This window comes from Dasypus novemcinctus, chromosome 1 (genome assembly GCF_030445035.2).
Source record: "Dasypus novemcinctus isolate mDasNov1 chromosome 1, mDasNov1.1.hap2, whole genome shotgun sequence".
Lineage (NCBI taxonomy): Eukaryota > Metazoa > Chordata > Mammalia > Cingulata > Dasypodidae > Dasypus > Dasypus novemcinctus.
Genome location: NC_080673.1, coordinates 41,587,899 through 41,603,719, shown reverse-complemented (window position 1 = coordinate 41,603,719; position 15,821 = coordinate 41,587,899). Strand labels below are relative to the sequence as shown.

Sequence of the window (15,821 nt, the reverse complement as noted above, 5' to 3'; positions counted from 1 at the left end):
CTCTTCTTTGTAAAAATTTTAAAAAGGTGAATATTAGATATGTGTAATTTTTAATTACTGTCACTGATGTATGTAATTTGGATATTAATGTTGCTATAATTATATTGATATACTGAACAGTTATTCCCAGCTTTTTAGTCAGACAAATTAAGCCTGTCTTTATGAATTCATCTTCAGAGCCTTAAAGTGGTTAAGGAATCAGGAGTACGCAGAATTAAAGTCTTTGTTCTGTGGCTAATTTAGCATGAGTTAGCAAATGTAATTGATTTTTAAAATGTGGCATCAAGATTAGATTTCTCTTCAAGGAGAACTTTTGGTCTCTGTTCTCTCTTGCCAGAGGTTTCTAATTTATAACAGGCAACTCAGGTCACATGCATAACTGAAATTAATGTGATTTGTTTGGATATGTTGACAGGGAGTTACATACTTTAAATAGGGGACATTCTCTTTTGGGATCACAGATGTCCTGATTATGAAAAAGAGATAAATGTACTGTTTTTTTTTTTTATTGTTGTATTTCCTGCGTCTAGCATAGTGCCTGGCCTGAAGTAAGTGCTCAGTAATTTTTCTCTTTAATGGGTGAATTAATGAATGAGTGAATAAAGGCCAGTAGGAAACAGAACAGAGAAATCTTTATTATCTTTTGGTTTCTCCGTTATTGCACTGTTGTGGTTCATCTCTCTCTCACTGCCCTTTATACTCCATTTCAAACTTCTGTACCATCTTACACATGGCTGCCAGGAATCTTGCTCCTAACGCTACTCAGGGTTCCTACCTGTAAGACTTTCTGTCGTGGAACCCAGAGCTTTCTCCCTGTAGATTGGGGTATGTGCCTTCTCTGTATTTGCACTCTTGGTATTGTACTATAATGTATTGTTTGTTTATGAGTTTGTCCCTTTCCTGAACTCCTTGAGGCAGGAATCATATTTTATTAATCTTTCTGTGTGTTCTCACTCTCCCCATCGCCATCCCATCCCAGTGCTGGCACATAGGGCATGACGAGCCCATATCAACCATGTGTGTATTCGCCAAATTGGTGCTGCTGTTCCTTCTGCTGGAATTGTCCTTTCCTATTCTCTCTACCTGTTGAATCTTCCTGGCTAGCTGATATCCTCTAATTGTGTTATCTGGCTGCTTAAAATGCAATATTTGGATCAGTGGCATTGGTGTCACTTGGAAGCTGTTTGTTGCAGGTTAAAAACTTTGCAAAAGACTTCATTATGTTTTTATTTCTGAACACAGGTGCTTGCAACTGGACTCAGTGGCCTCTACTCTTCCCTGCCTACAAAGCTAGAAGAGAAAGGCGAGGAATGGCATTGTCTTCTGAAAGATGACTGGCTCCTGCTCCCTTCTCTTGTCCAGTTCATGAATTCCCTAGAGTTTTGCAATGCAGTTATACAGGTACACATCACAATAAGAGAACCCTTTGTTATGGTCCTGTTGAACACAAGCAGGCTTATGAAATATTTATGTTTTAAGCATACTGAATGCCCTTGACTGAGTGAAAATATTAAGTTTTATAGTTTTCTGGGAAGTTTTAATTGAGAAAAAGTAGATTTTCTTTATCTTCTTCATAAAATGCGTTAATTTTGTTTTGATTATCCACTTAGCCATCAAGAATAAGTTCAATGTCTGACTCATTAAATAGATATTTTTAGCTTTCTAACTACTTCAAATTTTATTGCTTTTACTTCAAGGTCTTCTTGGTAGCCTACAATGAAAAGTAGTTTATTTTGCTTAATGGTGCATACTACATAAAGAATATTGTTATCTCAATTGAATTTAGAAGAAGTTAAGCATATTCTTAACAACACAAATTAAATTTGCTTTGAAATGGGCCTGCTTGGGGGAAGAAACAACCGCTCAACTCTTGTATTTTTGGCTTCTTGATTAGATTTTACCTTCAGATTCATGTTACTGTTTTCAGTAAAATTCAAATTATATATATGTATTTAAGAATATAGTAGGTTTTCATCAAAAATGTTTTTATTTCTGTACAGCATAAATATTACCTTACTTTTGGATTTGTTAAGAAATCCCAGTTACTTTATGGTAATTATGGAGTGAAAAATGTTAGTTAAAATCTGTTTACCAAATAACGAAATAGCTTCTGGAAAAAAATTTAAGTAAATTATTTTAATTCCCATCTCTTTTTTATTGCTAAGTCAAAGGAAGTTTTATTTATATATAAGATAAATGGATTACATTTTAAATTAGTTTTTCTTTACTATTACAGTCTACCAACATTTTCTTGCAGAAGTGTGTGAAAATATAAAAAGACGGAACTATTAGTTCCTCCCCATGTGTACACAGAGATTGTCAGTGATTTGAAGATCTAGCCCTACTTTCGTAGAAATTGCTTTTTTACTTTGTTGTTTGACTTTATTTTTTTAAGAAAGAGAATCAGAGCTAATGGGCATGTTTAAGAACAGAGAAATGATATATTAAATACTATATTTTAAAATTGAAGCCATATACTTTTAAGGGTTTTTGTTTGGGAATATTATTGCAATAATTACTTAGATTTTAGCAAATAATGCATAAATATGTTTTGAAAATCAAATATAGAAAGTGTTGGAATTCTGATACTGTTTTTTGCTTTTGAACAGTGTTTATTTTTAATGAAAATGTTTTCTAAATACCTTACTTTCCAATACATATGATTATCAGATAAATGCATCTTCAAAATGAGAAAATGCTTTCTGCTCACAAAGTAAATGTATTTAATTGTCCATTTTAAAAAATTGTCTATTTTGACAACTCTGCCCTTTTTTTCTTAATTAGTCACAAGTTAAAATGGATGAAGTTATGAGGCAAAATTATACTTTTCAGGTTATTAATTTTTATGAATCCTTATTCATATTCAATCTTTATTGTCTTTTTTCAAATAGAAACTTTAAAATTACCATTTTTAATTTGGAAGCAAACTTTTGCTGATTTTAGCCAATCTGTTTATACTACAATAAATCACCTGAAAAAATTACATGACAGTTTGAGGTCTGAACTACTTTTTAACCACTGAATAAAATTGCCAAAATTTGGATTTCCATTTTGAATTCAGAATGTACACAGAAATGTTTGCCTTTAAAAAGACTTAAAGCTTCAACTTTTTGTTTTTTTCATCACTACCTGTTTCTCTTTTAGGTGGCTCACCCCTTGATTCGTAATCAGCTTGTCAATTACATTTACAATGGATTCTTGGTACCTGTCTTGGCTCCTGCTCTCCATAAGGTCAGTAACTGACTAATAATTATCATCTGTTTATAGTACAACTGATGGAATCTGGGGAAGGTGAACAAAATTAATTGAACAGGTGGTGGCTTTAGTCTTGTTGTTTTCCCCATCCCATCCATTTTTTTCTTAGCAATATAAAAGACAGGTCTTTAACAATGGCCACAGGTTAAGTCTCATGGGTTCTATTTGGTGTCATAGAATATGGCATTGTGAAGTCAAGTTGGCGAGTCTAAAGTAGGATTGGCAAATAGTCTCTGACTCTCTGTTTCATTTTTCCCTGGGGCCAAGTCTGTCATAGAGAGGGCAAGGTCTATTGTACATATGGTGCCACTGGTAGCACAAGTGCTTTGGTTTTGTTATCTCTTTAATAGAACCTTGTTTTTGTTTTCACTTTTCTTAATTTTAAGATTTTGATTTTGAAGTACTTTCATACTTATAGTTACAAAATTACTACAAACTCCTTACAGAGAACTCCAACATACCCCTATTACTAGATTCCTAAATCCACCAATTTAACATGTTGCCACATTTGCTGTATCATTCTGGCTATCCATCCACCTATCTATCCTTCTGTCTTTCTGTCTATGTATTTTTCAATCCATTTTTTGGACATTTGAGTGTAGGTTGTATAGTCGTATATATCACACTTCTTTAACACTTAATATTTCCATGTATCTTTCCCAAGAATAAGAATATTCACTTCCAAATACACCCTAAGTGCAGTAGAACATAACTTTTTTATTATAAGAATTTTGTAGGGAAATGGATGTGGTTCAAGCAATTGGGCTTCTGGGAAACGGACTTGGCCCAGTGGTTAGGGCGTCCGTCTACCACATGGGAGGTCTGCGGTTCAAACCCCGGGCCTTCTTGACCCATGTGGAGCTGGCCCATGTGCAGTGCTGATGCGCGCAAGGAGTGCTGTGCCATGCAGGGGTGTCCCCCGCGTAGGGGAGCCCCACGCGCAAGGAATGCGCCCTGTAAGGAGATCCGCCCAGCCCAAAAGAAAGTGCAGCCTGCCCAGGAGTGGTGCCACACACGCGGAGAGCTGACACAAGATGATGCAACAAAAAGAAACACAAATTCCCATGCCACTGACAACAACAGAAGCGGACAAAGAAACAAGACGCAGCAAATAGACACAGGAAACAGACAACTGGGGTGGGGGGGGCGGGGGAGAGAAATAAATAAATAAATAAATCTTTATTTAAAAAATGCAACTGGGCTTCTGTCTACCATAAAGGAGGTCCAGGGTTCAATTCCTGGGGCCTCCTGGTGAAAGACAAGTTGGCCTGTATGGAGTGCTGGCCCACATGGAGTGCTGGCCCACGCAGGAGTGCTGGCGCAGCAAGATGATTCAACAAAAAGAGACACAGAGGAGAGACAATAAGAGATGAAGCAGACCAGGGAGCTGAGGTGGAGCAAGAGATTGAGCACCTCTCTCCACTCTGAAAAGTCCCAGGATTGGTGGTGCTGCCTAAAGAGGAGACAAGTAGACACAGAAGAACACAGAGAGATCAGTAAGTGAGTACAAAACAACAAGTTGGGGGAGAAATAAAGAAATAAAATCTTTTTTTTTTTTTTTTTTAAAGAATTTTGTGACAGCAGTGATAAAAGTGAAACCAGATTAAGGCCCTATCAGAAGTTTGTGTCCACATTTGTACCACTCAATTCCTGTGACACTCATTTTGTATGGTAAATCAGCTGTCTTTTCCATTGTGAGTTGTTGGGGAGATACCCATGGACACAGAATTCTAACTTTAAGGAGTTGTTTTTCTTCACTAAATAAAAAGACATATACAGTATTTAGTTTCTGAGGATCTTAGCTTGTCAAGCTATTATGATTGCCAGCTCTGGGAGGGACAGAAGCAAGGAGTAACTTACCATATGTTATTTTGATGGAATGCCCATCTTTCCAAATTGTGAAGTTCCATTTTCATGCACTGTCATTTAATAGAATCTAAGAAAAGTTCCCTGATTTTGGCAACTTTGAAGCCTGTCTGTACATGCTGATAGGTTTCTGGTTTAGAGCATCAAGTCTTGATGGAAGATGTTCATCTCTTAGCATTTAGTGTCCTTTGAGCACAATGACCATAGTTTCCAAAACGAACAGGGTATTTGGTCTGATTAGGATTTTTATGTTGCTTCTTGGTTCAAAGTAGTCTTGAAAATAGGATTTAAATAAAAAATATTGAGATTACTAGATTATTTTAGTAGCTTATGGACACTTAGGAAAGAAGTCTCTGAAATTAGATCTGTCTTGGAAAAATAGGGCATATTTTCAGAAAATACAAGCCTTGTGTTTATATCCTTCTGTTAGTATCTTGTTCTGGAGGTGGGGTTGGTGTCTTTTGTTGAAGGTCTCTATGCCTTTGCATGGAGGAATTTTTCTCTTTGGAGGAATGCAACAGTGTTATTGAAGTTCTTTTGCAATAATTTTTCATGTACATTCTCATACATTTACATTTTCTTCTTCATTTATTCCCATTTTTCTTATTGACCTAGTTACATAAAATAATTTCCCATCATTATTATAATAGTAATAATTATTGTAATCACTATTTGTTAGTATATTTTGTTATGTAATTAGCATACCTTAGTATTACAAATATTAATGATAACTCCATACTTTAGGATGACATCCACTTACTTCATAGAGCTGTTAGCAGGTTTTCATTGGTCACTGTGTAGTTCTTTCATAGCATTTAATGCAAATGGAATTAAGTCTTTAAATGTGCAGTTTACTTATTTAATATCTGTCTCCCCAGTGGTATGTGAGCTTCTTGGGGGTGGGGATCACATCTGTTTTGTTCATTGTTGTATCTCCAGTGGCAAGCATAGTACTTTAGGCTTAGGGGGTGGAATAAACAGTACACAAGTGGAATGATGTTTGTTAAAGTTCCAGGCATGGTACTGAAACTTATCCTAGAAAATGGTTCATAGAAAATAATAGGTAACATTTGATAAAGCGTTTTATATTTATTAATTAATATTCTCAACTATGGCTATAATTAAAATAGATTTTTTAAAGTTATGAGGTTAATACTTGTTTATTTAGTCAATACTGAATATATATGCAGTGCAAAGTAAAAGTAACTTTAGATTTGAATTTCTAGCCCCTGATTAAAGACCCTTTATCCATTGCAGGCAAATTCTCTAGGGCTGTTTGTGGACTAAGGAGAACAAAGCCTGACTTTTTTTAGCCCCCTTAATTTATTTGTTCTCCTTACTCTCTGCCTTTGTATACTTGCTTATTACTTAGAATTAAAAGGGTTAGGAAGAGATCAGGAGAAGGGGAGGTGTACAGCCTCTTCTCAAGCTTTTGACTTCCTAAGTGGTTGATAAAGGAAGGCGCCCCTTCATAATTGCCTGGACCTGGGTATCAGAGGCAGATGAGCAAAGAAATACTTAATAAGGAGTTTCTTGAGGAGTTCTCAGTGGGAGCAGTCATATCCTGTATGCTGCACCTCTCATTTGATATGGAAAGGGATACCTAGTGGTCTGGACTCAGGACTACAGTAGGGGGCTTCTGTCCATATTTTTCATGCTTTGTGCCCTGCCTTGATAGGTATGACTTATTTAGTATCACGAATAAATTTCCTTTGTGAGCTGTCTCAGCACCTAACTTATGCATAACGTTTTAGTTACCTGCCATCAATGTAAGCAGTTTACAAAAGTGAACTTATTCTTTCTGTTTCATATAAATTCATATTTAAAATTTTCCATCATCACCATCAGTATTCAAAACAATATTTCCACTTCTTCACAGAGATAGTCATTACAAAGCACTGTGGCTAATTAAAGTTGGGGAGTGGGAATGTGTAACAAAGATTATCTCCACTTTCCTGTTCCTCATTCCATGTATGTATAATATAATCTCACCTTTGCTACTTTCTTTCTTTCTTTCTTCTTATTTTTTTTCCTTTAGGAGGTACCAGGGCCAGGGATCAAATCTGGTACTGGGGACATGGGAAGCAGGTGCACAACCACTGAGCTACCTGTTCCCCACTGCTTGCTTTTTAAATTCATCACTGTGGCATGGCCATTTGTTCTTCTGTGTCAGTAGGAAGGCTTATCTGATTCATTTTAAGGGCTTTTTCATACATGAACATACATAAACAATAAGTGTATAGTGAAAGTTGTAAACTTACAAAACAAACATGCATAACATCATACAGGGTTCCCACACATCATCTCACCAGAAATTCCTTGCATTGTTGTGAAACATTTGTAACAAATTATAAAAGATCATCATCAAAGTATTACTACTAACTATCGTCCATATCTTATTTGGTGTAGTTTTCCTTCAATCCACCCTATTATTATTATTTTTTTTAAGATTTATTTTCTTTATTCCCCCCACTACTTGTTGTTTTGCACTCACTGTTTGCTCTCTATGTCTGCTCATCTTCTCTTTAGGAGGCAACAGGAACTGAACCTGGGACCTCCCATGTGGGAGAGAGGTGCCCAATTGCCAGAGTCACCTCAGCTCCCTGCTTTGTTGTATCTCCCATTGTCTTTCATCTTTGTGTCTCCTTGTTGCATCAGCTCTTTGCACCTGCCTGTTGTGTCAGCTCCCTATCCTGCTTGTCCTCTTTAGGAGGCCCCAGGAACTGAACTCAGGACTTCCCATGTGCTAGGCGGGAGCTGAATCACTTGAGCCACTTCTGCTTCCCTATTATTTTTTTTGTTGCTCATAAACCATACAGTTTATCTGAAGTGTACCATCATTGGCATTTGGTATAATGACCGAGTTGTGCATTCATCAGTTAATATTAGAGAATTTTCATTACTCCAGACAAACAAAACAAAACAAAAGAAAAAAACCCCATTATCATACCCATATGTTAGTGCTACTAATTAGAGAATCCTGTGATGTGCTTTCACCATTTCTATTCATTTCCAGACATTTCCAGACAACTTTTTACCAATTCTGCACAGACTAAGCACTAAGCATCAACTTTCCATTCTCTAACCACATTCTCTTATTTGGTGACTTATATTCTAGCTATTAACTTCATGGGTTTGCTTGTTATATTTAGTTCATAATAGCATCATATAATATTTGTCCTTTTGTGCCTGGCTTGCTTCACTCAACATAATAGCCTCCAGGTTCATTCACACTGTCATATGTTTCACTACTTCATTTCTTCTCACAGCTGAATAATATTCAATTGTGTGTATATACCACAGTATATTTCTCCATTCATCAGTTGATGGACACCTGGGTTGTCTCCATCTTTTGACAATTATGAGTGTTACTATGAACATCAATGTGCTTTGTGTCACTGCTGTCAGTCCTTCTGGGTATATACCTAGTAGCGGTATTGCCGGATCACATGGTAGATCTGTACTAACTTGCTTAGGAACCAGAAAACAGACTTCCACAGTGGCTGTATCACTCTACGTTCCCACCAGCAGTGAACTAGTGTTCCTATCTCTCCACACCCTCTACAAAACTTGTAGTTTTCTGTTTTGTTAATAGTGTCCATTCTAGTAGGTATGAAATGATACCTCATTGTACCTTTGATTTGCATTTCCCTAATAGCTGGTGATGCTGAGCATTTTTTCCTGTGTGTTTTTTTTTTTCCACCAGTTGTATTTCTTCTTTAGAAAAATGTTGTTTCAGGTCTTTTGCCCATTTTTTAATTGGGTTATTTGTCATTAAAAAAAAAATTATTTATTTACTCTATTTTTCTTTATTTATGCCCCACCTCTCCCAGATGGTTCTCTGGTCTGTCTGCTCATTTTTGCTAGACTTCACCAGGAGGTGCTGGGAACCGAACCTGGGACCTCCCGCATGAGAAACAAGTGCCCATGGCCTGAGCCATATAAGCTCCCCGTGGGCTGTGGCATCTGCTTGTTGTTGTGGGAGTGGTGTCTGCTGTCTTCTTTTAGGAGGCACTGGGACACAAACCTGGGGCCTCTTGTGAAGTAGGCAGGTGCCCATCTGATTGAGCCACATCAGCTTCCTGTTATTTTGTCTTTTTATTGTTGAGTTTTATGGTCTCTCTCTATATCATAGATATTAGACCCTAGCCAGATGTATGATTTCCAAATATTTTCTCCTATTGAGTAGGCTACCTTTTTCCTCTCTTCACAATGGTCTTTGAAATGCTTAATTTTGAGGAGGTCCCATATATCTATTTTTTTTTTTGTTGCTTGTGCTTTGGGTGTTAGGCTTAAGAGACCCCCATCTACAAGGTCTTATACATGTTTCCGTATGTTATCCTCTAGGAATTTTATGGTCCTGGCTTTTATATTTAGGTCGTTGATCTATTTTGAGTTGATTCCTGTATAGAGAGTGAGATAGACATTCTTTTTTATTCTTTTGGTTAGGGATATCCAGTTCTCCCAGCATCATTTATTGAAGAGACTGTTCTGTCCCAAAAAAGTAGATTTGGTAGGATTATAAAAAATCAGTTGACTATAGAGGTGAGGGTCTATTTTGAATGCTCAATATGATTCCATTGATCAGTGTGTTAGCCTTTATGCCAACACTGTGCTATTTGACCTCTGTCGCTTTATAAGACACTTCAAGGACAGGGAGCATGAGTCCTCTGACTTGCTTCTCTATTTTAGGATGTTTTTGATATTCAGGACCCCTTTCCCTTCTGAATAATTATGGTAATTGACTTTTCTATTTCTGAAAAGTAAGCTGTTGGAATTTGGATTGGTATTGCATTGAATATATAAATTGATTTGGGTAGAATCGACATCTTCATGATGTTTACTTTTCCAACCCCTGAGCATGAACTAATGTCCTTCCATTTGTTTATGTCTTCTTTCATTTCTTTTAGCACTGTTTTATAGATTTCTTAATACAGATTCTTAACATTCCTGGTTAAATGAATTCCTAGATATTTTACTCTTTTTGTTGCTATTGTAAATGGTAATTTTTTCTTGATTTCCTCCTCAGCTTGCTCATTAGTAGTGTATAAAAGCTGCTGATTTTTGCACGTTCATCTTGCATCCTGCTATTTGCTGAACTCATTTATTATTATAGCTCAAGTAGCTTTGTTGTAGATATTTCAGGATATTCTAAATATAGGATCATGTCATCTTCAAATAGTGAGAGTTTTACTTCCTCTTTTCCAATTTGGGTGCCTTTTATTTCTTTTTCTTGTCTAATTGCTTTAGCTAGAGTGTCTAGCACAATGTTGAATAACAGAGGAGACAGTGAACATACTTTTATTATTCTTGATCTTAGATGGAAAGCGTTCAGCCTCTCTCCTTTGAGTACAATGAGGGCTATGGGATTTTCATATATGCCCTTTATGTTGAAGAACTTTCCTTTTATACCTATCTTTTGAAGCATTTTTATCAAGAAAGGAGGCTGAATTCTGTCAAATGCCTTCTCTGCCTTACATGAGAAGATCATGTGTTTTTTTTCCCTTTGATTTGTTAATGTGTGATGTATTTTCTTATGTTGAACCACCCTGGCATACCGGGAATAAAACTCACTTGTTTGTGATGCATAATTGTTTTTATATGCTGTTGGATTCTTTTTCCAAGTATTTTGTTGAGAAATATTGCATCTATATTCATTAGAAAGATTGGTCTGTAATTTTTCTGGCTTTAGTGTTAGGGTGATATTGGCTTCATAAAATGTTGGGTAATTTTCCCTCCTTTTCAGTTTTTTGAAAGAGTTTAAACAGGATGGTATTCTTCTTGAAATGCTTGGTAGAATTCACCTGTGAGGCCATCTGGTCCTAGACTTTTCTTTGTTGGAAGATTTTGATGACTATTTCAGTCTGTGCTTGTGATTAGTTTGTTTGAGTTCCTGTATTTCTTATAAAGTTAGTGTAGGTTGTTTGTGTATTTCTAGGAATTTGTCCATTTCATCTAGGTTGTCTAATTTGTTGGCATACAGTTTCTCATGATAGCCTCTTATGGTCCTTTTTATTTCTGTGGGGTCAGTTGTATTTCCCCCCCTTTCTTTCCTGATTTCATTTATTTGCATCTTCTTTCTTTTTTTTTTTTTAGTCGTGCTAAGGGTTTGTCGATTTTATTGATTTTCTCAAAGAACCAGCTTTTGAGTTTGTTAATTTTCTCTATTGTTTTTTGTTTTTCTTTTTCTTTGTTCTCAATTTTATTTCTTTCTGCTCTAATCTTTGTTATTTGTCTCTTTCTGCTTGCTTTGGGATTGGTTTGCTGTTCTTTTTCTAGTTTTTCCAGTTGTTAAGTTAGTTCATTGATTTCAGCTCTTTCTTCTTCTTCTTTAACATAGGCATTTAGGCCTATAAATTTCCCTCTCAGCACTACCTTCACTGTATCCCATAAGTTCTGGTTGTGTTCTTGTTTTCATTCATCTCCAGGTCTACTAATTTCTCTTGCAATTTCTTCTTTGACCTACTGATTGTTTAAGAGTATGTTGCTCAGCCTCCATATATTTGGAAATTTCTCCCTTTACTGCCTATTCTTGATTTCCAGTTTAATTCCATTATGATCAGAGAAGGTGCTTTGTGTAATTTCAGTCTTCTTGAATTTATTAAAAGCTGTGTTGTGGCCCAACAAGTGGTATATCTAAGAGAAAGATCTATGAGCACTTGAGAACAATGTATAACATGCTATTATGGGGTGCAATGTTATGTATACTTCTGTGAGGTCTACCTCATTTATCATATTGTTCAAATTCTGTTTCCTTGTTGATCTTCCATCTAGTTCTATGTATTGATGTTAGTTGTGTGTTGAAATCTCCAGCTGTTATTGTTGAGATGTCTATTTCTCCTTTCAGTTTTGCAAGGTTTGCCTCATTTATTTTGGGATACCCTGGCTAGAGACATAGATATTTGACTATTTCTCCATCCTGGTAGATTGTCATTTTTATTAATATATAATGGCTTTCTGTATCTCTTATCACTTTTTTGCATTGAAAGTCTGTTTTTCTGACAGTGGTATAGCTACTCCTTCTCCCTTTTGGTTACTGTTTGAGTGAAATATCTTTTTCTAACCTTTCACTTTCAGTCTGTTTACATCCTTGTGTCTATGGTAAGTCTCTTGCAGACAGCACATGGGTGGCTCCTGTTTCCTTTATCCATTCTGTCAACCTGTTTCTTTTGATTGGGGACTTTAATCCACTAACATTCAGTGTTATTAATGTAAAGGCATTACTTACTTCAACCATTTTATCCTTTGGCTTTCATATGTCATATCTTATTTTTGTCTGTCTTTTTGCCTATTTGGTTACCCTATCTGATAGTCTTCACTTTTACACTCTCCTCAAAGCATCTCTCTTGTCTTTTCCTTTCTGGCTGCAGAACTCCCTTTAGTGTTTCCTGCAGAACTGGATTCTTGCTTATGAACTCTCTTAAGTTTCTGTTTATCTGTGAATATTTTAAGTTCACTGTCATATTTGAAGGAAAGTTTTGCTACAAAAAGAATTCTTGACTGGCAGTTTTTCTCTTTCAGGGCCTTAATTATATCATGCCATTGCCTCTAGCCCCCAAGATTTCTGAAGAGATTCACACTAAGTCTTATTGGATGTGCCTTGTATGGGATGTTGCACTTTTCCTTGCTGCTTTCAGAATTTTCTCCTTATCTTTGGCATTTGGAATTCTACATATTATTTGTCTTGGAATAGGTCTATTTGGAGTATATTGAGCTTGATAAGTATATTCATGTCCGTCAGGAGATTTGGGAAATTTTCAGTCATTATTTCCTCAGATACTCTTTCTGCCTCTTTTCCCATCTTGTCTCCTTCTGGAACTCCCATAACATGTATGTTAGTTTGCCTCATGTTGTCATTCAACTTCCTGAGCCCCTGCTCAATTTTTTCCCCATTCTGTCCTCTTTATGTTGCTTTTTTTTAAGTTGCAGTTTTTTTTTCCGTTATGTCCCTGGTTCTTTCTTTTATGATTTTAAATCTGCTGTTTTTTGTCTCTGTTACATTTTAAATCTTACTTATTGTTTCTTTCATTCCCATAACCTCTGCTATTTTTATATCCAAGATTTCAAATTTTTCTTTGTGCTTATTCAATGTTGTCTAAATGTTTTTTATTTCTTTAGCCATGTTGTCCTTCAACTCTGATTTGATTTAGGAGGCTTGCATGAATCTCTTGATTAGCTGTTTCAAGTCCTGTGTCTCATCTGGAGTTTTGATTTGTTCCTTTGCCTGAGTCATATCTTCCTTTTTCATTGTATGGCTTGTAACTTTTTTTGATGTCTGATGCGTTTGATTCTGATACTGAGTTTACTCAGATGTTCAGTTTCTCTCTCTTGCCTAGGGATTTACTGTTAAGTAGCTGTGTGCTACCACTGTTGTTTGACTCCTGGTTCAACATGTTATAGGTATTTAGGATTATGCCTTTTTAACTTCTCATACTAGGGCAAAGGACCCAGTAATGGGGTGCAGGCCTGTTTTCAAGGGCCTTGGAGAGAGTGGCAGTAAAGACACATGCTTTCCTCTTTCATTTATCATTTTTCCTTTTTCATGCCCTTTTCTGGCTGGGCCAGCATATGGCATTCTTTGACAGACCTCTCAGCTTAAACCCCATGTGCTGGGGAGGAATGCATTCAGTGTAACTCCTCAGGCTGACACATAAGCAGTGTCAAAAAAAAAAAAAAAAAAAGCAGAGTCCTCAGGGATAGCCAAGCCTTACAAACAGACTTTCTCAGGGACTGTTTTCTGCCTCTGGCCTGCAGCACTCTCCCTTCCTCTGCCTTTTTAGCCACCAGCCTAGGGCAGTAGTGACGGTTTTTAAGCAGGCAAATTATCTTTAATGCCCTCTTGGCTCTCAGGACAAACAGTGTTGTGGCCCTAGCACGCCTGGAAACCTATGGCCTCTTCAATGCAGCAGACCATGTTTGCTGGTCAAAATCTGAATTTTCTGTAGATTGTGTCCCTCCCTCTTCCCTTTCCTTGGGGAAGAGAACCCGTGCAACACCCATCAGTATGCAGCAATTGCAGTCCACAGCTACCACTGCAGTCTGCAGACTGGTTTTTGCTCTGTAGGTGGGAGTAAGGGCGCACACTGCTGTTTTTGCCACTCTATTCGTGGGATTTTCAGCCAGCTGAGACTCTTTTCCTTCGATTCTCTCTCTTCTGGGTGGTTTCTCCCCTTCCCCTAGTATCTTGAGCCCCAAAGCAGCCCTCCACACAGTCTCTGCCTGTTCTCTAGCTACTTTTTCTGGGAGAGAAGTAATTCCTCACTCCCTAATCCTCTATCTTCCTGTAATTCTCTTCTGCATAGTTTTTTGTATTGTAGAGATTCAGCTTCACAGTCCCTTATCCACAAATGACAAGTTCAAAAAGTTGTGAACTTTTTTCATATTTCATTTGGAGATACAGCCTAACCCTTGCTGTGTTAAATTTGGTGGCAAACCTTGACCTGACCTTGAGGTCAGGGTTGGGGAAGGTTACCTTTATTAAGCTATTAATATTCCTCCCCTTGCTAATATTCAGGGAAGGGCCCCAGCTGTTTGCTGCTCTGATTGACTACCCCGCCTATTAGTTCCCTAGAGGGCCCAGTGGGAAGGCCCCTGGAGGGTATCCGGGGTTTTGCCTTGACTCCAGTTGACATCTCATTCCAGTCTCATTCCAAATGGGTTCTCGCAGGGTCCTTCCAGCAGCCTTCTTGGGGGCGGTCTTTCCCTCGGGCTTTCCAGGCATGGTTCCATGGCCACGTGTTTTGCAGCCATGGTTTTCTGCCAGGTCTTAGACTCATCTTCCCTTTCCACAAACTAGCCTGCCTCAACTCCCACCTCAGAGGGTTCACACCCTTATTCTTAATGGGGCGCTGAAGGACGATGGTCATTCTTTTGTAACTACTTCCTGCTGGTTAGAGGGAGTAGGCCCTACCTGGCAAGGTGTAAAACCCTCTTGCTGCTCTATCATGGTTGGGGAATGTGAGTCTGCCACTGTGGGTAGAGCTGGAGAAATCCCTGCATGGCTAATAAGGTATTGATTCTGGAAGAAATAAACTTAGTTAGAATTTAATATGCATGGTTTTACTAAAAGGATGAAGAAGATGATGGTAGGCAGGCCCAAAGAGGGGCTAGCCATGACATACTGGACCATGAGAATGAGAAAGTCCAAGTGCCTTCAGAGACTGCATCCTCCCAAAGTTGATGGGAATCAGCATTCTTTTTTTTTTTTTTTTTTTTTTTTTTGAGTTCTTTTATGCTGCCAGTTAACTCTAGGGAGAGACTGTGGTAGACAAACTGGTCTTGGTGTATAATTGCCAATCCCATTTTTCCCATGGTGGTGGTTATGCTTAGGACAGCTAGGAGAGGTATGAAGAGAGGCCCTGCCCTGGACATAAACTCACAAAGACAGTACAGGCAACAAAAGACAACATATGGTGAGGAAAATAAAGACAGTACTTAAGAGAGCTTATACCTTTATCTTATAGGCAGTTCATTAACTACTTATAAGATGAATTAAGTTTACCAAGACTTCTAACATGTTCAGTATCCTTCTGCATATGATCAAGATTAGAAGAGATATTATCATATTCATCATGTATATAGGTACAGTACTTAATACTAGTTAGTGCACAAGTTCCTCTTTGAGCTGCAGTTAATAGATCTAAGCTCCAGGTTTGCAATACCATACATGTTGCCTCTCCATGGGAGCAGGCCATAACGAC

General features: G+C 37.4%; 1 protein-coding gene across 1 annotated transcript in view; it reads left to right on the top strand.

Annotated features, from left to right (window-relative positions):
• Positions 1-15,821, top strand: part of FHIP1A (FHF complex subunit HOOK interacting protein 1A) — a 345,875-nt gene that overhangs the window by 258,916 nt on the left and 71,138 nt on the right. Inside the window, exons 5-6 of the mRNA XM_004469803.4 lie at positions 1,243-1,401; positions 3,145-3,231. Coding sequence (XP_004469860.2) covers positions 1,243-1,401; positions 3,145-3,231 — 246 coding nt within the window. The remainder of the gene's footprint in view (positions 1-1,242; positions 1,402-3,144; positions 3,232-15,821) is intronic.